This window comes from Emiliania huxleyi, assembly GCF_000372725.1.
Source record: "Emiliania huxleyi CCMP1516 chromosome Unknown EMIHUscaffold_17, whole genome shotgun sequence".
NCBI lineage: Eukaryota > Haptophyta > Isochrysidales > Noelaerhabdaceae > Emiliania > Emiliania huxleyi.
Genome location: NW_005200881.1, coordinates 548,586 through 575,918, shown reverse-complemented (window position 1 = coordinate 575,918; position 27,333 = coordinate 548,586). Strand labels below are relative to the sequence as shown.

The following is a 27,333-nucleotide window of genomic DNA, read 5'->3' as shown; positions in this document are numbered from 1 at the left end:
CGCTCTGCATGGTGGGACATAAAAGAGAGCGAGTACTTGGGCGAGTAGGCCGTGCGGTCAACGCTGCCGCGCGCGACTTTGCGCGCGAGGCGGCGCAGCTTGAGAACGGCGGTGGGCGAGAAGCCGCCGCCGAACGTCTCGTGGAGCAGCAGGTTGAAGTTGTTGCGCTTGAGAAAGATTTTTGTTTTTGTGCTGTGTGTCCAGCAGTCCGGACCCGGTGCTACGGCCGGTGACAGTGTGCCTCGTGTCGGCTCCCGAGCCAATCGTGTGCAGCATGTGTGTGCGTGTGGGCCCGTCCTCCATGCTTGGAGGTGTGTAAGACTGACTGACTGACTGGTTGGAGGATGGAGAATTCTTCTTCCATTTGAAGCCGCCGAGGCTTCGCTCTGCGCCGTTCGCCTCTCCCGAATGATGGGAGCCTTGCTCCCCGCCTCGCTCCTGTCCTTCCGCCCGTCGCCGATCCGGCCGCGCCACCTCCTCCATGCTGCAATCCGCCGCGGGCCAGCGATGATAGTAGAGGAGGAGGACCTCGGCACCGACTTCTACGCTGCCCGCTGTGACGAAGAGGTTCAGGAGAATGACGTTGATGAGTGCGAGGTGCCGAGCGCGGACGAGTTCACGGTCGCCATCCTCGGAGACCTGCACGTCGATCCACGAAAACTGGACGACTACGCCGAGGGCCGGTCGCACATCGTCCCCGTGCTTGAGGACGCCGCATCACGAGGCGTTGGCGCGGCGCTGGTATCACTGGGCGACCTGGGCGAGTCCAAGCCGTGCTGGGAGGGCTCGCCCGAGCTGTATGCCGGGACGACGGCGTGCCACGATCATGCGGCCGAGTACCTCTCCTCCTTTGGCGTGCCGTACGAGGTCGTGGGCGGAAACCACGACCTCGAGGGCATTGACGAGTTTGCCACCGATGCAGAGAACCTCGAGGCCTTCTGCCGCATCCACGGCAAGCCTGCGCCGCAGTTTGTGCGCGAGATTGCCGATAAGACGGTCCTCGTCGGTCTCACGTCGACCATCTTCCGCGGCGCAAAGTACACGTCGCACGAGGTGACGGTCGACGACGAGCAGCTCTCCTGGTTCGAGGACTTTGTCGCCTCCAAGCCGGCGGAGGAGGGCTGGAAGCTCTTCGTCTTTACGCGCGTACCGCGGCGGGCGCTGCATCGAGGTGTGAACAGCGCCTCGTCACGGCTGCGGGTGTGAGCAGGCACGCGCCGCCGATGGGCTCCGGGCTGAGGGTGCTGCAGGAGAACCACGTCGTCAACGGCTGCTGCTGGCTGAACCACTCTGGCGGCGAGAAGGCGGACCCGCGCACGACGCGCAAGTTCATCGAGCTCGTCCGGCGGCACCGCTGCATCAAGGGGTGGTTCTCGGGACACTTCCATCTCTCTCACGACTACGAGGTTATTATTATTATTATTATTATTATTATTATTATTATTAACACTTCCACCTCTCTCACGACTACGAGGTCCAGACCCTCCCCATACCCTCCCCACACCCTCCCCACACCCTTCCCAGACCCTCCCCACACCCTTCCCACACCCTTCCCACACCCTTCCCACAGACCCTTCCTAGACCCTCCCCCACCCCTCGCCTCTGTCGCGCAAACTGCGAGGGACCGCCCTCCCCGCACCGCGCCGAGCAACCTCTCCCGAGTCGAGCCACCCGTCCCGCCTCCCGCTGATCGCACCTCTCGCGTGGCGTGCTCAGGACTCGATCACCTTCCCGACGGTGCCGCGGGAAGAGGGCCCGTACCCGAACCGCGGATCGTGCGTCTTTGTGCAGGCCGGAGTGATGCGCGGCGGCTGCTCGCGCGACGGACGGCGCCAGTCGCGCCTGCTGCGCGGCAACAAGGCGGGGTTCGAGATCCTGACGGTCAACCACGCAAACGGAGGCTCCGTCCGGCTCGACGCCACCATCACCTACAAGGACAGCGGGCACGAGGTCGGCGTCTACGCGCACGACCACGACGAGGCGCGCCACGCCCTCCCCACCTCCCCACACCCTCCCCACACCTCCATTTCCCACGCCACCTCCGCGCCCGCCCCCCCTCTCCCCACCCCCCCCTCTCCCCGCCCCGTCTCCCCGGCGGCCCGCAGGTGGACCGCGACAGCGAGACCTTCGTCAAGGTGTACTCGCCCTCGGCTGGCGACGGCTGCTACGTGGGCGACGACGACGCGCTCTCGGTCGCCCTGGCCCGGTCGGACCCTTCTCGGAAGCGTCTCTGAACCTTCCCGCAGGCGACGACGACTCGCTGTCCGTCGACCCGACCGAGGGCGAGTGCGTCGGCGAGGAGGCGGCGGCGGGAGGGCTGCGCCTGCACGAGCCTTGTCGGAGCCTTGTCTGGGCGTCGGCCGTAGGCGAGGAGACAGTGGCGTGGTGGCGCATGTCGTGCGGCCGCGTGCTCGGCGTGTGCGACGGGCCGCAGCGGGTCGGCTGTGAGGGCCCGTCGTGGACATGTCGAGGACATGTCCTTTTTAGGCGTGTACGACGGGCGGCTGATTGAGTACGACGCGTCGACGCTGGCGCCGCTCGGGCTGGTTGTGGGTGCGGACGAGCTGGACGGGAGGAGGGTGGTGGTGGTGGGCTCGGGCGCGGACGAGTGCGTCACGCTGCCCAAGAAGAGCTCCTTCGACTTCGACATGCAGGGCGCCGAGTGCGCCTCGGCCGAGGGCGAAGGTGCGGGGGCTGGCCGCGCCGCTTGGGGAGGAGCGGCGCGGCCTTGACTCGCGTGCCTCCCCCGCCCGCCTCAGGCGAGGAGCAGGCGGTGCTGCTGGTCGACGACGAGTCGGCGACAGTGACGGTGGTGCAGCCCAACGAGATTACCCCGAGATCACCCGAGATCACCCGAGATCACCCGAGATTACCCGCAGGTGGTGCAGCCCAACGAGGACGGCTCCTACTGGCGCAAGATCGTCCGCAACAAGATGGTGCGGATGAAGGAGAAGCGGCGGGAGGAGGCGGCCGCCGAGTACGCGCGCCTGCTCCTCGAGGAGCGCGGCGACGGCGACGGCGACGGCGACGGCGACGGCGACGGCTACCAGGTCGTCTCGTCGTGGGGCCCGTACACCTCGACGGTCGGCACCGCAAAGACGACGGGCGTGCCGGGGCTCACGGCGCCGACGGCTCGAGAGCCCGCGGCAGGTCGCGAAGGCGACGCCCTGCGAGACGCGCCGGTCGCTGCGGGAGGTGGGGTAGGGATCTCCGTCTACCGGCCCGGGTATGAGCGCTGACCCGAGACGGCGCGTGGTCGGCGCGGCCCTCGACTCAGGAGGGTGGGTCGCGCGCTCATAGCACATAGGGGGAAGGGGTCGGTCAAACTAGAGTTTATCTTCAGTAGGTTTCTCCTCGTACGCGATACGCACGTACTGGTGACGTAAATTTCCCCCCAGTCCCCACGCTCGCTCTTTGCATACACGTATCATACACCCCGCGGCCGCGCGCCGCGGGGCGCGGCCCGCGCGGGGTAGATAGACTCCGGTATTTTCTATTTACCTCGGCGGTCGACATTATTGATTATAGATTACAAATAAATAAATAAATAAAACGGACACCTCTCTCGTACTGTGAGATGGGTAAAAAGGAACAGGTCCCCGCCCGTGCGATCTTTGTGCAGGGTTCTTTGTGGGTGTGGTCCGCGATATTAATAAATAAAAACGGCGCGCGGTAAAAAGTGTCGAAAGGAAAAGGAGCCGATTGCGGTAAATTAAAGCAAGGGGGTAGCGAGTTACTACAAATTTGTGCAAAGTCATGTATTTATCGTACTCTGCTCGATCTCCGCGATGACAGCGTCGGTGAAGTCGCCTGTCGACGCCGCGCCGCCCAGATCCACCGTCGCACAGCCTTCGGCGAGGGCCGCCGCGATTGCCGTCTCCACCGCGTCGGCCGCGGGCGCCTCTCCGACGTGCCTCATCAGCATGGCGGCGCTGAGCATCATGGAGGCCGGGTTGGCCACGCCGCAGCCTGCGATGTCAGGCGCGCTGCCGTGGGCGGCCTCGAAAAGCGCGTGGCTCGCGCCCACATTCGCCGAGCCGAGGAGCCCGAGCGAGCCCACCACGCCTCCCGCCAGGTCGGACACGATGTCGCCCCAGCAGTTAGGCGCCACGAGCACGTCATACGCCTGCGGCTGGAGCACGAGTCCGGCGCAGAGGGAGTCCACCAGCGCCTCCTCGTACCGAAGGCCCGCGGCGGAGGCCGCCTTGCGGGCCTCCTCGAGGAAGAGCCCGTCCGACCTGAGCATCGACCAGTCGGTCAGCATGGCCTCACTTCGTGTCACGTCGGGTTACCGTTCTCACCTCACCCAATGCAACCCTCCCTTTTTTGCAGTCCACGCGGCGTCGAGCGAGCGCGGTGCGGGAGGGCCAGAGGCCAAGCGGTGCGGCGGGGCGGGAGAGCGGCTCACTGCTTGCAGACGTTCGCCTTGTGGACGGCCGTGACGAGGCTGGGCGCCCCTCGCTCTGCCTGCCGCTGCAGTGCCAGAGCGCACGCGTACTCTGCAATGCGCGCAGAGGCGCCGCGGCTGATTCGCTTCGTCGCCTGGCAGGTGTCTTTGTCGACCCACACCTCGGGCGCGCCGCAGTACAGATCCTCGGTGTTCTCGCGCACGATGAGCAGGTCCACGGCGACGTCTCCGAACCGCGTGGGCCACGGCAGCGCGTAGCTCCTAGCTGGTCGCACGTTCGCGTAGAGGCCGAAGAGCTGGCGCAGCGCTTGGTTCGCAGAGGTGAAGGCCTGTCCGCGCGCCTCGATGACGGAGCCGCTCGTGCCGGCAGGGATGGAGAGTGGCCCCTTGAGCAGTACTCCCACCTCGCCAAAGGCCTCAAGGTGCGCCTCGGTCACGCCGAGACCATTGTCGTAACCGTAACCGGCCATCTCAATCCACCGAATGCCACGGACTCCGGCGACGGACAATGCGGCGTCGGCGACCCGCCGCGCTGCCGTGATGATCTCGGGCCCGACGCCGTCGCCGTCGAACACCAGCACATCCCGCGCCGGCGACGCCGTGCATTTCTGCCGGTGGCGCGCCGGCCGGTGGCGCGCCGAAGTGCGCAGAAGCATGGCGGCCATGCTGGTCTAAGAGAATTTTACAAGGTCTAAGAGAAATCGGTCGCAATTGGCGAGGATCCCTTCGCGGGATCTGTGCAGACCCCCTACCCTCCTACCCCCTCCATTTGGGCGTTTATCGGACGTCTCTAGTGGGCAGCCACCCCCCACCCCCTACCCCCCTACCCCAAATCCCACGATGGTCGATGCTACCCAACCCTTCCCCCCAAAGTCGGAACCCCGGACGGCGGGTGCAGATGCGGAAAAGAGAAAGCGGTAACAAACACAAGAACACACCGCACTCTCTCACATTACAAGGGACAGTGCACAGTGCAGTGAGGAGTTCAGGCAGGCCTGGGCCCCTACCTATAGAAGCCGCATCCGGAACAAGAACACAACGAACACGAACGCAACGCACTCTCTCTCTCTCTCTCACATGACAAGCGATCCCAAAAGAGAGAGAGGGCAAACGAAACAATAACACAACGCACTCTCTCACATGACAAGCGATCCCAAAACAGAGAGAGGGCAAACGAAACAAGAACCACAAGACGCACTTCTCTCACATGCACATGTTGTGACACGGCAAGCGACCCCAAAAGAGAAAGCGGTTGGCGAACAAGAACACAACGCATCTCTCGCATGACAAGCGATCCCACGACAGCGATTGTGGGGACTATATGATCCGTACATGAAGGGTCCGAGGGGCCCGTCCGCGGGTCCGCGGTGGGAGCTTGGCGGCGCGGGCATCCCCCCGACTGGGGCCGAGCATTTAAGAAGCCGTTTTTTGCTGTTTCTTCAAGCGCAAGATATAAGGGTGGCCTAAGGGCTCTGCTCGCAAGGCGCCCGCGTCGCAGACGCGGTACCATTGACAAAATCTGCGATATACCCCCACACGAGAGCAATTAGCAAATAAAACCCGAATACCGTGCACAAAAAAATGCGACGATCTAAGCAGTGGACGGGGGCAAGCCTTCAACGTCCGCCAAATCCCTAATCCGTGCTTTTCGGCGCTCTGGGGGGGCGCGGGGGCCCTAGAGGGTACCCATGCGGGGGGGAGATGGGGTCCCACGGCCCGCCGCAGGCGCCGATTTTTCGAGATTTTTTTCTTTTTTCGCGCGATTTTTTACTTGTTCATGGGAATTCGGCGGTATGCGGCCATGCTATCACGCCTTGCGACAGCCTGTCGGCGCTGCTGACCATGCCCTGCTGCACAATTGATCACCTGCATAGCTCGCGGCCTTAGTATCAAGCATTCAGTGACGACCTGATCGTACGGTCTGTAGGAAGGTGTCCTTCCAACGTGTGCACGCTTCTGGCGCAATCAATGCGCGTCGCCTCGGATTGGCTGCTGGCACTCTCGAGGCTATGCCTACGCAGCCTCGCGCGCATGGGCAGTCAAGAGGGACCACGCACCTTCTCAGGACAGCGCCGGTACCTCTCTCTTGGACCGGCAAACTTGGTGGTCTCGTGTCACCAATGTGGGACCAGTGCGGCATCGCGCCATCGACAGCTCTGAACTGCGCCTCACCACCGACCGGGAAGGCCGCCAAGTGGGCCAGCACAGGTCGCACATTGTGGCAGCAGTCAGCAGTGCATGTCTGATAGCTAGAGCAGCAGCGTCAGGGTCGCAGGGTCGGATCGTGTCAAGCCTCTCGCCCGGCCGGCCGTGTGTGCAGACGTCGGCCTGTCTGCTGTCTGGAGTGATCTGTCGGCGGTCAGTACGACCGATCAGGTCGGAGTTTGCTGATGGTTGGAGGCTCTATCTGTATGTACTTCTCGAGATCTCTCCAAATCTGCCCTCTGATAAACCTAGCTTAATCGGGAAGTCGGTGCTAGTGGAGACTAGTGGAGCCGGGCCCCGTTTCCGCACTGCGGCGCGGCGCACGGTGCCTCCGGGGGCCCCCGCGCCCCCCCAGAGTTTCGGCGCAGCTTGACGGTGGAAGCCGCTGATCGATCGATCGAACATGACTAGAGGGCGGGGACACTAGATCATGTCAGTACTGAGTACTATTCCCCGCGAACGCGACCCTAGAGGCGACCCTCATCCCGCGCATTTAGCTCGTCAATTGTCATCACATGGTCCCCGATCGCCGCGCGCTCCGCGGGGCTCAGCGCGAGGAAGGCTTCGCGCTCCTCGGCGCCGAGCTTCAGCCTCTCGGCGTGCCGGAGCACCTCGTGCGTACAGAGGTCCATCAGGCCCTCCGGGTGGAAGGAGCTGTAGTCGGCGTGGTCGCGCGGTAACATCAGCTTGAGCAAGCTGACCGTCAGCTTGTCGCACCGGCCTCCGAAGCCCACCGCGTGGCAGGTCGCCCTCCGCTCGGCGAGGTCGAGCGCCGACTCGTGCTGCTTGTCGCGCAGCGCAATGTCGCTCCCAGCCTCGACGAGCGTGACGATCGCCTCGCGGTGGCCGTTGATGACCGCCCAATGCAATGGCGTCCGCCCCCACACGTCCCTCGAGGCACACGCCGAGCCGTCGTCGTCGCCGGCCACCGACTCCCAACGGTCGAGCAAGGCCGCCAAGCATCCGTTGTCCGCTCCTGCGCGAGCGGCGTGGTGTAGCGCCGTCTGCCGGTTGGAGTCGAGGGCCAGCACATCGGCGCACGCGGCGAGCAACCGGTGGGCGATGCCCGCGCCGCGCTGCTGCACCGCGCTCTGCAGGGCGGTGACGCCGAACGAGCTGGTGGCGTTGGGCGACGCGCCCTGCCCGAGCACGAGGGCCGCGCACTCGCCCTGGTTGGCACACACAGCTGCGAGCAGCACGCGGTTCGCCACGAGTGGCGAGAGGAGCGGCTGGTGCCGCTCGAGCAGCACCTGCAGCAGCGGCGCCTCGCCCGCCGCCGCCGCCCGCACGGTCAGAGCGTCGAGCTCGGAGGGCCTCGCCGCGGCTCCGCCGCCCGACCCGCTGCAGAGCGCACCCTCCGCCACCTGCGCCTCCGCCCGCGCCTCCGCCCGCGCCCCGGCCCCTACCTCCGCCCGCGCCCCTGCCTCCGCCCCCGCTCCTGCCTCCGCCCCCGCCCCTGCCGCCGCCTCGAGCATGGCGGAGTACTCGGTCAGGATCGGCGTCGCCAGCAAATGCGTGGGGCCGAACGCGCCCATCCCCTCCCCAAAGGCGCCGCCCTCGGCCGCGTCTCGATTCCGGTGCCGCCACAGCCGCGCGCAAATCTTGAGCGCGACAAGGCTGTCGCCGCTCAGCGCGCCAAAGTCGGACGAGCCTACGGGACATGTCCTCGGGCATGTCTTGGACATGGACATGCCACGGACACGGCGCGCCAAAGTCGGGCGAGCCTCGCAGCTGGCCGACCGGGATGCCCAGCTCGCGCGACCAGCAGCCCGCGACCACCCCGAGCCAGCCCTCGGGGCGCCACGGCGAGCCGCCGCCGCCGCCCTCCTCCCGCGCCTCCGCCGCCCCAGGCGCCACCCTGGCCGCACGTGCTAGCGCCGCCAACGCGCGCGCGTCCGTCTTGCCAGTCGGCGTGCGCGGCAGCTCGCGCAATAGCGTGACGCCCGACGGCACCAAGTACGAAGGCAAATCGAGCCGGCAGAGCGCCCGCACGGCTGCGGCGGTGGCGGCGTAGCCGGCGCAAGCGTGCTCTTCCGGCGGCGGCGACGCCATCGCGCAAAAGGCGTGCAAGCGTCCTACTCACAGCACGAAGTGTGAAGAGACGCTGCTCGCACTCGCATCGCGCAAGCGGCGTGCAAGCGGCCGTCGACAAGCTGCACGACGGCGCGGCGCACGAGCGGGCGCATGGCAGCGTGGATGGCGGCACCGATCGGCCCGAGCTCGACGCGCCGGCCGTTGAGCTTGACCTGCTGGTCCGCTCGGCCGAGGTAGAAGAGGTCGCTGCCGCGTCGGCGCACCAAGTCGCCCGTGCGGAAGCGGCTCTCTCCCTCCCCCTCCTCGGCGGGCGCGCCTCCGGCGGCCACGCTCGCCGCCGACCAACGGCTGGGCCCGCCAACCTGCAGGGAGATATGGGGAGATATTGGGAGATACGGGGAGATACAGGGAGATATTGGGAGATATGGGGGCTGGGCCCACCAACCTGCACGGAGATATGGGGAGATATGGGGAGATATGGGGAGATATGGGGGCTGGGCCCGCCAGCCTGCACGGAGATATGGGGAGATACGGGGAGATATGATACGGGGAGATATGGGGAGCTATGGGGAGATATGGGGCTGGGCCCGCCAGCCTGCAGGCCCCACAGCACGAGCTCGCCTCCCCCTCCTTCCTCGCCCCCGCCTCCCTCTCCTAATCCCTTGCCACAGCACTCGCCCACCGCAGCGGCCCCGCCCTCCACCCGCGCGGGCACGACGGCGAAGCCGATCCCTTCGAAGGGCGCACCGAGGCAGCGACCCTCCCTCTCGAGGTCCTCGTCCGGGAGGGCGGCTGCGTGCGGCGGCAGGCAGTAGGCCCACTGGTACACGGTCGCCTATGGTCATGTCCATGACGCGTCCAGGGCATCTCCATCGCAGGCGGCATCCGAGCCCGCTAGACGGTCGCCTCGGTGGCTCCGTAGGTATTGATCAGCGCTACGCCCAGGCCGAGCCACGCCCGGGTGAGTGCGGCGGGCATTGGCTCGCCGCCGAGCAGCAGCGTCGTGAGGCTACCCGCACCTGACCCGCTCTCCAGGTCGTACAGCGCCCACACCGATGGGGTGGAGCAGGCGTGCGTCGCGCGCGTTAGCTCCACTGAGCGGCGCAGCTGCCGCAGCGTGAAGGACCAGGGCGCGAGGCAGGCGGCCGCGCCGACGGCCAGCGCCGCAAAGGTCAGCCCCGCGCTCGGGTCGAAGATGGCACTCGTCGCGACAAAGACGCGCGAAGCTGCGGTGAGGCGGTAGGGCCGCGCTGCGGCGCAGACAAAGGCGCCCCACTGCTCGAGCGTGCTGTGGATCGCCTTTGGCGTGCCGGTCGTGCCGCTGGTGTGGTAGGTGCAGGCGCGCTGGGACGGAAGCGCGGTGGAGGCGCCGGGCGGCAAGGCGGCGGTGGAGGCGCCGGGCGGCAAGGCGGCGGTGGAGGCGCCGGGCGGCAAGGCGGCGGTGGAGGCGCCGGGCGGCAAGGCGGCGGTGGCGCCAGAGGAATCCTTGTGCAGCAGCGCGGCGTCATCGAGGACGAGGACAGAGATGCTGCGCCCACACGCACGCACCACCGCTTCGAAGGCTGCGGCGAGGTGTGGAGAGCAGATAATTGTCTCAATCTCACGTGAGGCACAGAGCATGCCCTGCAGTCGCGGCTGTGCACTCGGCTCGTCGAGAGGCACGAAGTGGTTGCCTACCCAGAGGGCGCCGAGATGGCAGACGACGGCGGACAGAGAGTTGTCCAGGCACAGGCCGACGCCAGCTGCTCGGCAGGCAGCGCTTGCAATGATGGCCGCGACGCGGTCAACCATATCAACGAGCTCGGTGTACGACACGGCGCGAGCGCAGGGCGGCTCGGCGTGGGTATCAATCCAGCAAACCGCGTCGGCTTCGGCGTAGCGCAGCAGCGCGTCGCGGGACCAGGGCCAGGAGGAGGGTGGTGACATGGTGAGTGGCTTCATTAAGGAGTCGATTAAAACACGCGTTGTTGCGGACAGTAAATTCTTTTTCCCCGTCTGTTGAGGTGCAACGCGGTCGCTTTTTTGTTACTTTCAGGCGCCGAAACTGAATGCCCGTCATCAGAGAACGACACTTCGATTACCATCGCGGATCCCCACTCATGAGTTCGCCGTCGATCCCTCTGCCTTTCACCGGCGGGCTGCCGAACCGCACCTCGGAGAGCACGACGCAGCCCACCGACACCGCCTCCTCCGACGTCTCCTCCGTCATGAAGGGCGTCGCCGCGCTGCACCGACAGCTCAGCGGCGGGGATGAGAGTGTTCCGATGCCGTTCGCTCCCAGCCAGCCCTACCGCCACTCCGCTGAGCACTGCGCCAAGTAGAGCGCTCGTCGTCGCGCCGTGCGCGGCGCGCGCAAAGCCCGAGCACAACGAGACCGTGCGCTGCTGTCGATTAGCGCGGCGATGCGCGGTGGAGTCTTGTTGGGTGTGCAATCTTTGGTGCGTAGCTAGTCGGGCCTACGCTCGACCCCCTGCATGAACTGGTGTTGTACAAAAAAGCTGTGTGCACACCGCAACCACGCTCGCCAGCGGCGGCCACCCGGCGGTTTTGGGGAGAGAGCGCGAGAGACAGGCGCGACAGGCGGGGGGCGCGGAGACAGCTGCCAGCTCCGAGCTGCCACAGGTGGGGCTGGGGGCGCGAGCGTGTGTGAGAGAGACACAGAGAGAGCGAGCGCGCGACCACTCCGAGGCGAGGCCGAGGAGTTTGCGCTGTGGGTCGTGCTCACGCTGGCCTTTGACCCGCCCCTCCTCGCGACCGCCGGCTTTTGCCAGCAAGGGTCTGAGTCGCCTCCGAGGGACACGTCACACCCTGCATTGCCATGCCCACCCATGACTACGTACAGGATGGGCATGTGCACGATTGCACGACACACTACACTTCGCTGGAGGCTGCGACGCAGGCTGCGCGCATCCCCACCGGGTCCATGATACAGGTCGCCTACGCGCTGCCTCCAGAGGGGGACAGGGGACAGCGGGTTCGGCGACATGGTGTACGCCACGGTCCCTCGGGGCTCTGTGGCGACGATCGTCGCCCGGGACTGGCTCACCAAAGAGCTCTACGAGCCGTCCCGGAGCGGCAAAATTGATGCGGCCTGCAGGGACCGAAAGGTCGCCGACCTGATCACGGCTGCCGGCGCCGGCCGACGCCGTGTTCAGCGGCAGGTTCGCGACGAGCGAGACGCCCCGCCCGACGACCTACGCCTCCGAGGCGGACGAGGGCGACGTCCCCACAGAAACGACCCCCTCCCCGCGGCGCCGCCAAAGCCTCGACCCCCCTCCGGAAAGCTAAGAAAGAAGCCGTAGCTGGTGTCTTTTTTCGCCAGTCCCGTGCCGAGACACAGAAATTTTTTAAGAGCGCCTTCGTTGTTAACCAGAAAAAGGGAGGCTCTTTGCAGTTAAAAGAAAGAAAGAAAACACACAACCCAAGGGAGGGATGGGAGAACGGCACGCCGCCACCACACAGGGATTTTAAGGAGAGGAGTGTGCAGTTAGCCGCCTAAATTCTTCTTGGCAAACCCCGGAAAGTGGGTCAAAAATGACCACCCACACGTGTAGGCGCGTATCTTAGCTAAGGCTCGCGCCCTGACGTGTAAGTGCTCATGTGCACCGAGCCCATATACGCACCTGCATGTGTGGACGCGAGTATTAACTAAGATGAGCGCCCACGCATGAGGATGCGCGTCTGCGTCCAGGTAGCCCAGATACCGTCTTCGTGTCTGGGCGCTTATCTTGAGTAAGGCTCGCGCCTACACGTGTAGCTGCGTATCTTGAGATGAGCGCCAATGCTTCACGGCGGCCCCCTCGGGGCGCTTGCGGACGACAAAGAAGGTGCGGCCTCCTCCGTCAAGTCCTCCTCTCGCGCAGGCCGGGGTTGAGACACTTGGCCACGGCTGGCTCGACGACCGTCGCCACGTCTTTCCACTCGATGTTGCTGACCGCCATGTGGTCTGAACGCTTCGCTACCCGGCCGCCGCGGGCACCTCGGCGCCGGCATCATCCTCCGCGGCATCAAGGAGATCCGCCATAAAGCAGCGCCCAGCAAGCCAGGGACAGATGACACAGGCGACTTGAGCGCGTATCACCCAAAACTATTCACTTTTGAGCGCCATATGCGCAGGTACGTATGTCAACATACGCGCCTCCACGTGTGAGCGCTCATATTGACTAATATTCGCGTCTGCATGTGTGGGAGCGTATGCTGACCGCCACGCACCCACGCCGACACCGCGAGTACTAGCTAAGATAGGCGCCACAAGCGTGGGCGCTCATCTCAAGATACGCAGCTACACGTGTAGGCGCGAGCCTTACTCAAGATAAGCGCCCAGACACGAAGACGGTATCTGGGCTACCTGGACGCAGACGCGCATCCTCATGCGTGGGCGCTCATCTTAGTTAATACTCGCGTCCACACATGCAGGTGCGTATATGGGCTCGGTGCACATGAGCACTTACACGTCAGGGCGCGAGCCTTAGCTAAGATACGCGCCTACACGTGTCGGTGGTCATTTTTGACCCACTTTCCGGGGTTTGCCATTCTTCTTCGTTGGGTCTGCGATGCTTGCTTGGAGGGCTATTTGGGGGGGGGCGTTGGCGACTACTCGGAGCTGCGCAGCGGCTACGTTGCGCCGTATCCGGGTAACCCCTGGATAGGTCGCTCGCGCGACCTCTCCTGGATGCGCAAGGGGCCCATAGGGGTCACGCGGAGGGAGGCGCTGTTAGCGGCGGAGGAGGCGAAGGCGGCCGCGCGGGCGGCGGAGAAGGCGGCGCGGGCAGCGGAGGGGGGGAAGGGCGGCGGCAGCGGGCGGCAGTCCCGCGAGGCACGCCGGCGGAAGGGTTCGTCTTCGCGGGGCGGGGTGCGCACTGCGCGCCGCGAGGATGAGGAGCCTGAGCCAGGGGAGGGTTGGGAAGGGGGGGCGAGGCCGGAGGAGTATGACGGCCTCTTCGACGGCCCATAAGGGGCCGTTGTCTGCTGTGCCTTTTGTGGTGCTAGTTCGTGCCAGTCTGCTGTGAGAGGGGCTTGTATTCGTAGAATTCTTCTTCGTAAAATTCTTTTTCGCCCATGGCCGCTAGTCTGCAGCGCTTCCGCCTACGCGCCTCGGTGCGACCACGACTGCCATGCATTCCAAGGAGAACGCATGCGTACTGCGTAGCAGCGCGCACGCCGGCGTCCTGCGTCGCAGCGCGAGCCACAGTGCTGGCGCTCGCAGCCGGAGCCTGGCGACACCGGAAGCAGCCGGCACTGTGTGAGCCGCCGCCGCCGCCGCCGCCGCTGCCACCGCTTGAGACGGCGCTGGCGCCAGTCGCGAGCGAGCAGCCGCTTCCACTGGCTCGGCGGTTGGCGCGCGTCGCCTTCTATGCGCTGCGAGCCGCCTACCTGTGGCTCGTGTTTTCGCCGCTGCTGCTGTCTAGCCCGCTCGCCTTTTGGCAGAAGCGGTTCCCGCAGCTCGAGGAGGTGTGGTGGAGCTGGTGCATCGCCACGCTCGAGCGCACCGGCGCGCTCGCCATCAAGCTCGCTCAGTGGGCCTCCTCTCGTCCCGACCTCTTTAGCAGCCGAGTCTGCGGCCGGCTCCAGCACCTTCAGGACCACACGCAGCCCCACTCGCTCGAGGCGACTGAGGCGGCGCTCGACGCCGCCTTCGGGCCGGGCTGGCGCTCGGTCCTCCGCATCGCGCCGCACCCCGTCGGCTCGGGCTGCATAGCGCAGGTGCGGCCGCGGCGAGAGAGCTGCGGGAGACGGCTGCGGCGGCGGCGCGAGGATCCGCGCAAAGAGCGTCGCGGAAGGGTTGCGGGAGGAGGTATTTCGGAGCTTGCCTGCAGGTGCACCGCGGCGAGCTCCTGCGGGATGGCGAGTGGGGGCCGGTGGCGGTCAAGGTGCTGCACCCGCAGGTTGGGCCGCCGCGCATGCGCCTCGCTCTTTCCAGGAGCCGTCTCGGAACTGTCCCGGAGCCTTCCTGCAGGTGGGTCGGTACATCCGCGCGGATGGGGCCCTGCTTCGGCTCGTGTGCGGCGGGCTGCAGCGCCTCCCGCGGGTCCGGTGGCTCAACCCGGGCGGGGGCGGAGGGAGCCGCCCTTCGACCCGCTCTGAGCAGTCGCCGCTTCACTTGCTGTGCGGGTGTGAGTCAGGCAAAACAAGCGAAGAGTGCACAGAGATGCGTATGCGCGAGATCTCGGCCAGATCTCGGGTGGGTTGGCGAGCCAGGCGGGATGAGCGAGGAGTTCACAGAGATGCTCCTCCGCCAGCTCGACTTGCGGCGCAAGAAGAAAGCCGATTCGCCCCGCTCGCAGGAGCACACCTGCCCGCCACACCCCGTCCCGACGCGAGCGCCTCTAGGAGCGAGGCGGACAACTTGCGCCGCTTCCGCGCCAACTTCGCGCGCGCGGGGGGCGGTGCCCCGCCGGTCGACTTCCCGGATCCGGTCGGCGGGTACGTGGCGCGGCCCGCTCTCTGTCGTGTCGTGCGAGGCGAGGTCGGAGGCGGGCCGGAGCCTGAGGCTTTCCCATAGGCGCGGGGCCATATCTCGGCCATATCTCGGCCATGTCTCGGCTTTATCTCGGCTATATCTCGGCTGCACCACGGCTGCACCTCGGCTGCACCTCGGAGGCGGGTATCAGCCTCTCTCCCTTCAGGCGCGGCCTCCCTCTGTCGAGTGGTGACATCGATGCGCCATGTCTCGGCTGCACCTCGGGGGAGGGCTGACTAGGCAACCGGCCGATCCTCGTCGAGTCGTACCGGGAGGGTAGGCCGAGATCACCCGAGATCACCCGAGATCAGGCGAGGGCCGTCCTCGTCGAGTCGTGGGTCGACGGCGTCCCGATGATCGAGTGGGCGGCGGGGCTGGCAGAGACGGCAGAGGAGCGGCAGCAGCTCTGCAACACGGGCATCGACGCCTTTTGCGAGATGCTCTTTGTGCGCCCCGCCCTCCGCGCCGCGTTTCGCCGCCGCCGCCGCGCCCGCTTCCTTCCCACACTGCCCCGCGCTCGCGCTCAGGTGCACAACTTTGTCCACGGCGACCTCCACCCAGGCAACGTGCTCGTCACAACCACAGCAGACGGCTCGCCGCGACTCGCCTTCCTCGACGCGGGCATCGTCGTCTCGTACTCGGAGTTTGACCACGGCATGCTGATCGACATCCTCGGCCCGTCCCCCCCCCCCCCCCCCCCCTCCCTCCCTCCCCCCCTCTCCCGCCCTCCCACCGGCTCCCCCCCCCCCTGCCACCGACTCTCCCGCCCTCCCGCCGCCACCAAAGCCCTCCCGCCGCCGAGGCCCACCCGAGGCGCGCTGCGGCCCGCGCAGGCCACTTCCTCAACTACGAGGGGTACGAGGGCGGCGCGCTCATGATCGAGCAGACGGCGGCGCAGTCGGACGTCTCGGACGCCCACGGCTTCTGCACAAAGATCGGCGAGATGGTCAACTTCGCGCGCGACACGCCAACCTTCTTTGACCAGGTGGGCACACCCCTGCCCTCGCCCCCGCCCTCGCGTTGAACCCCTCACCCCCCCACCCTCACCTCCAACCCCCGCCTTCTGCAGGTCGGCACTTCGATCTCGATGATTTGCAATGCGGCGCGCGACACACACACGCGAGAGCGGGAGGCGGCGCCTGCCGGGCGGCCTGACCGTGCCTGGCCGTGCCGAAGGCGTGCGACCACCGCGTGCGAGTGCACGCGGGCTTCATCTCGATCGCCCTCTCCGTCAAGGTGCGCGCGGGCGGGCGAGTCGGGGGAGGGAGCGGCACGGCTCGCCTCGTCGCAGTGCCGGACAACGGACTTGCTCTTGCGGGGCTGGTCTGGTCGTCGTCATGGCCGGCGCGAGGCATCACGCCCCCCCCGCCCCTCCCCTCCCACCCCTCCCCCCCGCAAGGTGGTCGAAGGGATCGTCATTCAAGTCGACCCTGCGGCGGTGGTCGCGCCGCGCGCCAAGGCGGTCGTGATACGCGAGAGCCTGAAGCGCAAGGGCCGGGCGCTGCTCGGCCGGACCGCGCGACCGGGCGAGGACGCCGACGCCGAGGCGCGACGCGAGGCGGAGCGGCAGGCGCAGCACCGCGCCTCGGAGGAGCGGGGCGAGCGGGAGCGGAGGAGGCGCGCCGCTCTCGCGCGAGAGAGGGCTGCCGCCGAGCAGCAGGCGCCCTGATCTCTCCGCCCACGGAAGAGAGATGCAGCGCAGAGCTCACCGGACACCCCGCACACAGTCAACTGGCCCCTCGGTCTCATCGCAGACCGCACTACGGTCCTCCACGCCGTCGCGCTGCGATCCCACTCCCAGAAGTAAAAAACTATTTCTCTCGCACAAAAAATCAGTGGTGGTGTCCGCGGCCGGCGGCCGGGGGCGGCGCGCGGATCACCGAGCGAGAAAGCAGATCCAAACCAGTCAAGTAAAAAATCAGGGAGTGAAATGAACTTCGTTGCAGAGGAAAATGTGGAAGAATCTGATGACGCCTCAGGTCCAGACAGCCAAGACTCTGGGTCAGATTCGGATGAGTCCGAAACCGGTGACCAGTCCGTCATGACTCTGACAACTCTGATGACAACTCCTCATCTGACAGTGACAAAACCGAGGAAGTGATTGAAAGCACGCATACCTCACACCCTTCTCCGCAAACCTCTCCTCAGCACTTCAACCCTCCTGCTCCTCCTGCTCCTCCTGCTCCTCCCCCCGTCAAGTCCTTTCCTGTCGAGACCCGTCAACCTCCTCAACCTCAACCTCTACAAGCTCAGCTTCCTCAACCTCAACCTATACAAATTCACTCGCGCAGGGTTCCAATGCCACCTCTGAACTAATAACTAATAACATTTCTTTTTTTAGCAAAAAAAGTACCAAAAGTGCAAGAAAGCACAAGCAAACTTGGAGTTAGAGCTCTGACGGAAAAGGGTGGTCGCAATTGTACGGACGCGGGCTAGACGCAGGAGCAAAGTGGCGATGGAGAGACACCCGACGCGCCAACGAAGGATGCCTCCCCCAGTGCTCCTCCCCCATTTCCTCTTTACGCAAGTCGCTTTGTTTTGGCTCGAACAGCCTTTTTTGGCCTTGTGTCCGTTTTTGTCCTCTCTGCCAGGGGGGGCAAGCCCCCCGATCGCCAGCATCGAAGGTCGGCCGAGATATTCACAAACACCACAGCTCTGCCACGGTTGATGTCTGCCTCAGCCTCATTGACAATATATTTTTGCGGGCTCCCCCCGCGAACTGCTAGGTGAAGGTCATCTGAAATAGTTACCTCTAAGGAAAAGAAATGTGTGTCTTGCCCTCGCATTTCATTTGTTTCAAACTGACCTAGTGCACCTGGTGGAACCAGATTTGGGGTTTTTCTGTCTTACAAGTAACATTCCCGCTGCTGAATGGCGAAGCTAGACCGAGTCACCGTTGCCCTGTTTGTGGGGTGTGTGTGTGTGCTCATTGCGCTCATCTGTCTTGGTGAGGAAGACCGACCCTTTTGGAAGATGCAGCTGCTTGAGACGCGGGACGAGTTTTTGCGCGCCCCTCCGCGGCGGCGAGGTAAGCTCCTCTACGGGCTGGACTTCCTCTACATTCTAATATGTACAGCAAGTTCGGCCTCCGGACTCATAATAACGCCCTCGTTTTGACGGGCGTCTTTGACCTAGTCGAGACGAGCATCGCGCTTTAAATGGTCGATCACGTGCCAAACGAGGCGACATTTGCCGCCTTCCGTGCTGCCAACGTCTGCAAGTACACGTGCACGGGCGTGGCGGCCGTCGTGGCTGTCTTCCAGGCGTGGCACTTTCTCAGCGACCGCCTCGAAAAATGATCTGCATGACTATATTAGGGCCACATACCATGGCATTTTTTGATTCACCTCAATTTCCGCAGTGGGTCTTCAAGAGGAGGACATCTTTTGCGAAGATGGTGCGGAGGTAGCGGCGGTCGGAGGCTGAGAGATAGCTCCGGGCACGAACTTCGGCGCTTGCCGAGTTCCACCGCCGGTGAGGTGCGCCTTCAGAAAGACCCGCCAGACTAGAGTTCCTAGTCCAAAGCGCAAGCTCAGATGCGAACCGGCCCTCCGGAGCAGTGTTGCAAAGAAAAAACACAGACCTGTTCCCTGCTCGCTGCAGGTAAAAAGATTGGAGTGTCAAGAAAAAGCTTCCGTCGTCGCCGGGGTTAATCTTGCGCTTGGACTTTTCAACGAGAGCCAGAGCGGCTGGGGTGCGGATGCGCAGATTGGTGACAAAGTGGGACGCGTTTCCAAACTTGGTCAAGCGTGGCCGGCCGTTGCGAGGGTTCATGAGTTCGTACCTGAAGCCGGATGTGACACGATCGGCTGGATCGCGCACACTCATCAAAAAGCAGGTTGCCGATGGGTCAACGTGGAAGTGTGAATGCGAAACGCTTGTGTTGCTTGCCCAGGCCAAGGCGAGCGAGACAAACATCGTTCCCGTTCCGGCAGGAGCAAGCTGAGCGCATTCTATCATTGTTTGCTAAACGACAAAAAAAGGTGCAGCTCCGTTGTGTGAAGTCTTGCGGGCGCGCCACCCAAGAGCCTACTCGAGTAAGTGTACGGTTCGTTGTTAGCGGATAGGTAGGTGCGGATCGGTAAGGCGCAACGCGTCGATCTTTTTGAGTATGTAGCTCTTACGTACATTCCCGTTTTTACCTTCATCATCCTCGGGTTGTGATATCTAAGAACTTGAAACACACACGGGCACAGCAAGAGCACGGATAGCCGTTGAGGAGAAAAAGGGCGTATGAATATATACGCGCCACCTCCCGCGAGCGCGGCGGGATCGGAATTGCGCGCAGCGTAGGCCTCGAGCCGCCAGCCCGCCACATGAGTCGCCGACAACCCCCCCTCATCGACGTGATGGCCGCGCTCTCGCTGCCGGCCGATGCACGCTACGCCGCCCTTGCGATCTTTGTCCGCACAGGGTTCTTTGTGGGTGTGGTCGGCGAGTAGCCGGGGGGTCGTCCTCCCGACGGGGGACTACAAGTCGGACTAGCGCTAGCCGTCTTCCACATGGTCCCTCGGCGCTCGGGTCCCTGCTGCTCCTAATCTCTTCGTACATCCTCCTGCTGATCTCCGCAACATCACCTGCTCCCTCCCTCGTCTCGCCCTGCGCGTCTGCTCCAACTCTCCCCCGTCGTCTCTCGTCTGCCCTGCGCGTCGTCTCGGGCGCGTGCGGGGCGCGGCGCGCGGGGTCCTCCATAGAGCCGTAGACCGTAGTCGGTTGAGGTCGCCGCCCTCCTCGGGTTGTTTGCACTTTGCTTGTTTGCGCCGGCTGTTTTTTTTTGTGGGGCTCAAGCTCGAACAATTTCCCAGCGCTTCCTTTACGATTACGTACCGCTCAACGCAGGGTCACGACTCTGGCGGAGGGATCCAGTACAGGAGATCTGAGCGCATGACTATCTTCGCCGGGGGCGGCGGTGCATCGGCCGCTCGCACCCCGCCGCGTCGGCCGCTCCTGCGCCGCTCCCGCCGCGTCGGCGCCCGAGTCGTTGCGTAGGCTCTGGGTGGGGCCGCGGCGACCGGCCTGCCCTCATGCAGCAGCGCGCGCTCTGACGGGCAGACGCCGGGCCTGCCGAGGGCAAACGACTGGCCGAAGCAAAGAGCATCGCCCGCTGACGGAGCGACGCACACGGAGCCGCCGCCGCCCCCATCCTCCTGCAGCAGTGCGGTCTCTCCGCCGGGGAAGCCGTCGTTGAGGTAGACGAGGACGGACAGGTGACTGACGCGGTCCCGCGGTCCCCACTGCCACGTGGCCGTCGCGTCGGCGCCATACGTCCAGCCGTCGTAGACGAGGGTCGCCTCCTCCCCGCCGCCCGTGCCCTTCAGTGCCAAGGTAGAGCCGGGCCAGCACTCGTCGAAGTGGGGCGCGAAGCGGTCCGATCCGCCGGGCTCGTACCGGTACACGCGGCAGCGCGCGTTCAGCCCCTCGTACCGATAAGTTCCCTCGGGCGCACCGTCGCACCGTCGCACCCACGGCTCCCCTCCCCCGCCCGCCGAGCCGCCGCCGCCGAGCAGCGCCCGCCGAGCAGCCTCGGCTCGCAGCATCTCGGCCCGCCGCTCGGGCGCCGCCTCTCCGCTGTGGGAGCAGATCGCGCGCGGCACAAAAGGGGCGATCCGCGCCGAGAGGGCCTCCCGCAAGGGGTCGTGCAGCGCCCAAGACAGAGCGCCGTTGCGCCTCTCGGTGTCTGAGTCGGAGGCGCTCCGAGTGAAGCCCATCGCGTCCGCCGCACGCACGAAGCCCTCAGCCTCTCGGCGCGACAGCAGCGAGCGAATGCGGAACGCGCCGAGCGACGCGGCCGCGCTGTCCTCGATGAGCCGCGTCGCAGGCGGCTCGGCGTCGAGGCGGAAGCCCGGAGCGCACCAGAGGCCCTCAGCAGGCATGTGGAGCGGATTGGAGGTGGCGCAGCGGAACACCGCGACCATCATGACTGGGACGCTTGCGTCCTAGCCTCCAAGCCTCCCCGGCGCAGAGGGGCCCCGGAGGGATGCACAACCGCTCCACGCCACGCCGCTGCGGTAGGTTCCCAGCTCGCCTGATGAGCTTGCGATTCCTGGCGAGTCCACACCTCACTTTTACCGGGGTCCATGCTCGAGCCCTCCATGCTCGAGGCCTGGCGAGGGCTTGTGCTGTGAATAGCAGGCGTGGTCTGTACTCCCCAGGCGCGATTCGCTCTCTCCCTCAAGAGGGAAAGAATTCTAGCGTCGCGTCGGCTCAGGCTGTTGTGTTGCTGTGGCTCCGTGCTTCGCCGTCCACGTGTTCGCCGTCCACGTGCTGCCAATCTCGAGCGCACATACATGATCCGCTTCCTCACTCCCGCCGTCACCGCGTCGGCGGCCGCCCTCTGGCGCCAGGTCGAGCTGCCCGCGACGCAGCACGCCGCCTCGCTGGAAAAGATGGCGGAGCGCGCCGCAGCAAGCCTCCGTGCCAGCCCCGGAGAGCGTGTCTCCTGCTTTGAGAGCACGACGGGCGGGCTGATCCAAGCGTCGCTCCTCGCGTCGCCCGGCGCCTCCGCCTTCACCACCTGCGGCGCCGTCACCTACACCGCGTCCCGCGCCGTCGGTGCACTCAGCAGCACCACACGAAACTGCTGCTCCGCTCGGACCGTCTTCCACGCCCGACCGCAGGCGTCCTTGGTCCCAACGCGAGGCCACTTGGCGAGCCGCTCGACAGGCACGGCCACCGGTGCCGGCCTCAGAACGCGGCCGAGTACGTGGCGAGCAAGCAGGAGAGGGTGGTCGCGCTGGCGCGGCGGAAGCGGCTCGAGACGGGATCGACGTGGTGCGTGTGCGAGAATGGCGCCTGCGGGCCAACCTTCAACTATGCCGACCTCGAGGCGGGCTTCAGTGCCATTTGGGTCTCCGGCCCGGTCGAGCGCGGCATCCTCGTCCGCTCGACGCACGCGCGGCGTGAAGACAACATGTGGGTGGCCTCCCTGCCGCCGCCCCTATCTCCTCTCTCGCCTCCACGGCGGCCTGCTGTGAGCAGGTGGGCCTTCTCGGCCGCCGCCCTCGACCTCCTCGCCGAGTGCGTCGCCGAGGCGGCGGCGGCGCGCGAGGCGGGCGGCGCTCCGGAGGCGGAGAAGGGCGCGCCGCTGCTCGAGGCGACGGAGGACCGGCACGGCGGCGTCGAGGCGGAGGTGCGGCCGGGGGCTCCGTGGCAGGTGAGCGGCTTGTCGAGGAGCTGCACAGCGGGGGCACGTCCACGACACGTCCACGACAGGTCCACGACACGGCCAGTGACGGCTCGTGGCAGGTGAGCGGCTTCGTCGAAGAGCTGCACAGCGCGCTGCAGGCGTGGGAGGGCGCGGGCAAGCGCGGCGTGTGGCTCAGGCTGCCCGCTGAGGCGCACGCGTACGTCGACGCCGCGGTGGCGGCCGGCTTCGAGTACCACCACGCCACGGCCGGCTACCTGCAGCTGACGCGCTGGCTGCCTCCCACGCCGAGCCCACTACCGCGGTACGCCTTCACGTCGGTCGGGGTGGGCGGCGTGGTCGTCAACGGCAAGCGCGAGGTGCTGATGGTGCAGGAGCGGGTCTCGCCGAGCAAGCGCATGCAGGGGTGCACAGACGCACAGCCCGCCGTGAGACGCGGCGGGGCGGAGGAGCCATCGCCACAGCCTTCTCGGCGCCTGTGCGCAGGTCGTGGAAGCTGCCGGGCGGGCTCGCCGAGCCAGGGGAGGACTTTGCGGCGACCGTGGCGCGCGAGGTTGCCGAGGAGACGGGCGTGCGGGCGGAGCTCGACGGCGTCGTCAGCTTGCGCCACTCGCACGGCCGCCGCTTCGGGCAGTCCGACGTGTACGTTATCGTGCGTGGACTGCGGCGGTGGCGCCGCCCGGCGCAGGAGGAGGGCGTGTCTCAGACGGCGCTGGTGAGAGTAGGTGCGGCTGCGAGCACCCGCCGGCCGGGACGGGATCTCGTTCTGCGAAGGCGAGCTGCAGGACGCGCGCTGGATGGGCATCGACGAGATCGACGCGCGCAAGGAGGGCGAGGAGGACGAGGGCGAGGGCGGCTCTGTGGGCCGGCGGTCCGCGGCGAAGCTCTCTCACGCCTCTCGTGCCCTTCGGTTGCAGGCAAGCCCCTCGACGGCAAGGTGAGCATCGGAAACTACCAGATGATCCGCAACGCGCTTGACGGGAGCCTCATCGAGGGCGTCTCGATCCCAAATAGCAAGGGGGAGCCGACCATGCTGTACCGCGCGCCGCGCGGGGCAGCCGAGGGTTGAGCCTATCTAGGGCTGCATCCGCGGGGTGATTGCAACAATAGCTAATACCGTCTGTGTGGTCGAGGTTGCGCACCGGACTGGAGCGTCTCGCGGGGTCTCGCGGGCACAACCATCTCGCTTCTCGTCGCGGGGCCCTCTTGCTACTTGCATCTCGGCTTTAGGAAGAATATTCGCAGCTTGTAAGCAACGACAATTGACGTGCACATTCGCATTCAGAGTTTTATAGGTATTGCAATACTGGCACACTCACGCCGGTCTTTTCGGATTTCGCTCTCGAGCGCTAGGGCCTAGGGCTAGGCCCTGCCGAGTGAGTAGTACCCCGCCTCAGCTCGGCGACGGTCGACGTCCGAAGGAGGCGGGGCCTTCCCGCCCAGCATCATTTGGGCCGCCTGTTTGTACTGGTCTCGCGAACCGCCGCCCGGGGCAGCCGATGGGCCGCGCCGGATGTCCTTCAGCCAAACCTCAAAGCGGAGGGCCGCGTGCGGTGGAACCCGATCTCCGGCGCCGGCGGCACCATAGGCGAGGTCGGGCGAGATGGTGAGCACCGCTTTCTCTCCGAGGGAGAGCATCGGCAGGCCCTGCTCCCAACCGGCGATGACGTCGCCCTTGCCGAGCGTGAAGCTGAACTCAGCGCCGCGGCCGTACGAGGAATCGAATTCAAGGCCGTTGTCCACCAGAATTCCTTTGTAGTGTATCGACACACGATCTCCCGTCTGCGGGAAGGTGATGCCGTCGCCCACCTCGAGCCGAAGCACCGTCACACCCTGCGGAACCGAGGGAGTGGGCGCGCAGGGCGCAGCCTCCGCGCTTGGGCCTGCCGCAGCAGCATGGAGGTCGGTTCCTCCCTCTGCAACGATGATGGCCGCGGCTTTGTCCTCGTCGTCGAGCGCTCTCTCAAGAGCAGCTCGGCACGCGTCGCGGGTGGCACCAGTTCGCTTCTGAAGCAGCTTGATGGCGCCAAACGACGGCATGCAACGCTCCCGATAAAGAATTTTACCGATAAAGAATTATTCGGCCTACTTTACTCTGCGCCCGCACTGGCACGACCGTCCTCCCATCCCTCCCTTGGGTGGTCTGTTTTCTTTCTTTTCTTTTTGCACGAACAAAGACAGTCAGTCAGTGTTACACACGTCCTAGCATGACGACGCTCGACGGGCCGCACTCGGAACACACGAATAAAAGAACAAAAACTTAACGGTGTTCACCCCTTCTTTCTTCTCGTGGTACGTGGAAACGTTGGTGGCATTGCGCCGCCCACCAAGCTGCAAGCAGTTCCTCCACGTGTTTGTTCGCCAAGGAAGCGGTGGGCACCAACACACGGACCGGACGGTGGGGCGGCGTCGGCGAGCGCCGAGCGCCTCCTGCCCTCCTCCTTTGTCGTCCACCACACGCAGCAGATCTCCATGGCGGCGGTGGCGGGCGACGCCGAAAACATCAACAAGCAGGCGCGCAAGATGCGCACCAACTGGACCAAGAACAAGCAAGCGGCAAAGGCAGCCTCTTGTCCTCGGCCCCAGTGGGGGGTGCCCGCGCCGCCTACCACCCTTCACGTACGGATCATGTAGTCCCCACACTCGCTGTCGTGGGATCGCTTGTCATGTGAGAGAGTAAAGAAAGAAAGAAAACAGACAACCCAAGGGAGGGATGGGAGAGTAAAGAAAGAAAACAGACAACCCAAGGGAGGGATGGGAGGAGGGATGGGAGAGCTCGGCTACTCCACTTTCTTTCGGCGGGCGCTTGGCACAGCAGTTCCGCACAGCCGGGCGACGCCGCGGGGCCGTTTCTTGAGCGCGCCGTGCCGCTGGACATTGCTTGTGTATCGCAGCGCTCGCTCGATGTCCTGCCCGAGCTCGGGCGTTGCGAGCGTCGCGCTCGTGACGCTCTCGCTTGGCTCGCGTCCGTTTGTCCAGTACACCAAGCCTCTCATGGAGGCTTACGCAAAGTCCATCGGCGTCTCCTTCCACAGCGTGGACTCGTACGCGCACGACGCCATGCAAGGCATACCAAAGAATCTGTCGACTCGCTTCCGCAAGCTGCCGCTGCTCGAGCACTTCCTGAGACGGTACGAGCGTGTCATGTATGTGGACGACGATGTGCTGATTGGACCTGCCGCTGCAAGCCTGTTTGCGCTGACGCCTTGCCATTCGCTGGGCGCCACCCTCGAACGGCACAAGCCGGCGGGCTGGCACGCACTTCACCGGCGTGCGGCTTGCGACCTCTATCACAGCCCAAACAATGCCGTGTGGTGCTCCGGAGGTGGCAATCAGCTCATCTTCAACTCTGGCGTCATGGTGCTCTCGCGCGACGCGCACTTGCCACATCTCGCGCGCTGGCGCGGCGAGAAGCTTGTGTGCCGCGTGCTGTGCGACCAGCTCTACCTCAACGCCTTGCTCCATCGCACAGCGGGCATGACTTTGCACGACCTAGGAGGTGACTTCAATTACGTGGGCAGCGAGCTGACCCGAGCCGTCACCACGTCCGGCACCGCTGGAGATTCCCATCGCGAAGCTGCCGCACGCCGTCGAGTGGCGGTGCGCGACGCCTGCCTGCTGCATCTGACACGCAAGGTCCCGAAGCTGTACACCGCCGATTGGGTGACCCACCGCGCGCTTAGCTGGCCTTTCGACGTGCTGCAGTGCGCGCGCAACGCGACCCCGCCGCGGGGCAGCACTGCGAGGAAAGCTGGGCTCTCCATGCCGGAGGCGGACCGGCGCCGTGCGATTTTGGCACGGCTGCCATCGGTGGGGCACAAATACGAGATCGGAGCGCAACTGTGCGGCAAAAAGGATGGTTGTTGCGCACAACGCTGGGCATTATCGCAACGCGCGCCCGGGGAGGGGAACGAGGGCGCCTACGATTCAGGCTAGTTGCTGGTGAGTGAGGCTAAACTTTTGTATTGTTTGGGATGTTGAGAGAGAGAGAGATTTTCAATGTATGTGGCTCTTACGTACATTCCATTTAGTAATACCGTTCTCTAACACTCATTTGTTTTGTTGTTTGATGTTGAAGTGTGAAGAGTGAAGTTTTGGGCAGCCTTTGTAGCATGTAGGTGTGTACCATGGTCCCAAGCATCGGCCCGGATCTCGGCAGGCTCCGCCGCGCGCAGTCCACGTGATCAAGGGCAAGGAAGCTCAAAACTCGCACGTCCACAACTCGCACTCTCAGTAGGCAAGGAGAGTTGGAGTATTTTCTTACTTCTACTTCGCGGAGCCGGACCAGATACTGGGATACTTCGCAGCAGGCCTCAAATACTGGGATACTGTAAAAGAGTCCCCTGTGAGATATGGCGCAGTAATAATACTTCAATACTCCGAGCTGGTACCGCGGATACTTCGATACTCGTGATGACGCACCCGGTGAGTATCACAGTAATCGATCCACGCCGGCGAAGTATCCCAATATCGCAGAGCTAAATGCCAAGTAATAATACTGCAATACTGGGCGCTACTTGGTCCTCCAGCCCCGCCGAATATCCCAGTATCCGCATCAGAGACGGCCAGTATCCAGCAGTATCCCGCAGTATCCTGCAGTATCCTGCAGTATCCCAGTATCCGGGTTCGGCCCTCGAGCGATGCATTGCGCTGCGGCCGCAGTCGTACGTCCGGCAGCGGGATGCGAGGCAGCAGCTAGGTGGGGAGGGGTTGAGCCAATTGAGCAGCGTGGGCAAGCGAAGACTGCCGTAAAGTGTGTGCCCGCGCCCTGCCGGCGCAATGGTGTAAACGCGTGTGCAAGGGCTGGCGGGGTGGGGAAGGCGGCAACGGCACGAGATGGGCGAAGACGGCTGAGGCGCCAGTGCTGGAACTGAGGGAGAGTGTCGTGGCAGTGCACTGGTGCTGGTGCTGTGGTGTGGGGAGGAAGACTCACATCGGGGAGGCGTCACGGCCGCGAACATTGAGCGCAGCAAGGTGGTCACGTCCTGCGGCGCACGCACAGGAATCATAGTAGATCACAAAGCAGCTGTGCCGTGAAAGGGTCCCAGAGCTATCTCGATGGCTAGGGGCGCTGGATTGGCT

The 27,333-nt window shown here is 65.0% G+C and overlaps 8 protein-coding genes across 8 annotated transcripts; 4 read left to right on the top strand and 4 right to left on the bottom strand.

The window, feature by feature from the left end:
* Window positions 1-507: 507 nt before the first annotated feature.
* EMIHUDRAFT_449531 (hypothetical protein) lies at window positions 508-3,392 on the top strand (the record flags this gene model as incomplete). The annotated part of the gene is made up of 9 exons (XM_005784501.1): window positions 508-1,146; window positions 1,182-1,340; window positions 1,717-1,950; window positions 2,136-2,192; window positions 2,282-2,336; window positions 2,488-2,685; window positions 2,760-2,809; window positions 2,880-2,936; window positions 3,151-3,392. 9 exons carry the CDS (start codon window positions 508-510, stop codon window positions 3,202-3,204), a joined length of 1,503 nt encoding a protein of 500 aa, XP_005784558.1. The 3' UTR covers window positions 3,205-3,392.
* A 371-nt stretch (window positions 3,393-3,763) lies between these two features.
* On the bottom strand, window positions 3,764-4,974 carry EMIHUDRAFT_54130 (alpha subunit of isocitrate dehydrogenase; the record flags this gene model as incomplete). The annotated part of the gene is made up of 2 exons (XM_005784500.1): window positions 3,764-4,238; window positions 4,409-4,974. Coding segments are annotated over 2 exons (1,041 nt in total), but the record flags the coding sequence as incomplete, so codon positions are not given.
* Window positions 4,975-7,004: 2,030 nt separating this feature from the next.
* Window positions 7,005-10,573, bottom strand: EMIHUDRAFT_449530 (hypothetical protein; the record flags this gene model as incomplete). The annotated part of the gene is made up of 7 exons (XM_005784499.1): window positions 7,005-7,729; window positions 8,099-8,264; window positions 8,314-8,688; window positions 8,820-9,009; window positions 9,363-9,482; window positions 9,548-9,991; window positions 10,196-10,573. The coding sequence occupies 7 exons, from the start codon at window positions 10,571-10,573 to the stop codon at window positions 7,081-7,083; spliced, it is 2,322 nt and encodes a 773-aa protein (XP_005784556.1). The 3' UTR covers window positions 7,005-7,080.
* A 173-nt stretch (window positions 10,574-10,746) lies between these two features.
* Window positions 10,747-11,998, top strand: EMIHUDRAFT_202725 (hypothetical protein; the record flags this gene model as incomplete). Its single annotated transcript, XM_005784498.1, has 6 exons — window positions 10,747-10,964; window positions 11,043-11,085; window positions 11,228-11,269; window positions 11,341-11,423; window positions 11,604-11,794; window positions 11,988-11,998. The coding sequence occupies 6 exons, from the start codon at window positions 10,747-10,749 to the stop codon at window positions 11,996-11,998; spliced, it is 588 nt and encodes a 195-aa protein (XP_005784555.1).
* A 1,707-nt stretch (window positions 11,999-13,705) lies between these two features.
* EMIHUDRAFT_462728 (ABC1 kinase family protein) lies at window positions 13,706-16,776 on the top strand (the record flags this gene model as incomplete). The annotated part of the gene is made up of 9 exons (XM_005784497.1): window positions 13,706-14,350; window positions 14,464-14,532; window positions 14,604-14,680; window positions 14,978-15,113; window positions 15,419-15,553; window positions 15,635-15,786; window positions 15,921-16,092; window positions 16,284-16,343; window positions 16,507-16,776. The coding sequence occupies 9 exons, from the start codon at window positions 13,706-13,708 to the stop codon at window positions 16,774-16,776; spliced, it is 1,716 nt and encodes a 571-aa protein (XP_005784554.1).
* A 3,172-nt stretch (window positions 16,777-19,948) lies between these two features.
* EMIHUDRAFT_202720 (hypothetical protein) lies at window positions 19,949-21,025 on the bottom strand (the record flags this gene model as incomplete). Its single annotated transcript, XM_005784496.1, has 1 exon — window positions 19,949-21,025. The coding sequence occupies one exon, from the start codon at window positions 21,023-21,025 to the stop codon at window positions 19,949-19,951; it is 1,077 nt and encodes a 358-aa protein (XP_005784553.1).
* Window positions 21,026-22,373: 1,348 nt separating this feature from the next.
* On the top strand, window positions 22,374-22,903 carry EMIHUDRAFT_55864 (hypothetical protein; the record flags this gene model as incomplete). Its single annotated transcript, XM_005784495.1, has 2 exons — window positions 22,374-22,657; window positions 22,738-22,903. Coding segments are annotated over 2 exons (450 nt in total), but the record flags the coding sequence as incomplete, so codon positions are not given.
* Window positions 22,904-23,772: 869 nt separating this feature from the next.
* Window positions 23,773-24,081, bottom strand: EMIHUDRAFT_48876 (FKBP-type peptidyl-prolyl cis-trans isomerase; the record flags this gene model as incomplete). The annotated part of the gene is made up of 1 exon (XM_005784494.1): window positions 23,773-24,081. A coding segment is annotated over one exon (309 nt), but the record flags the coding sequence as incomplete, so codon positions are not given.
* Window positions 24,082-27,333: the final 3,252 nt, after the last annotated feature.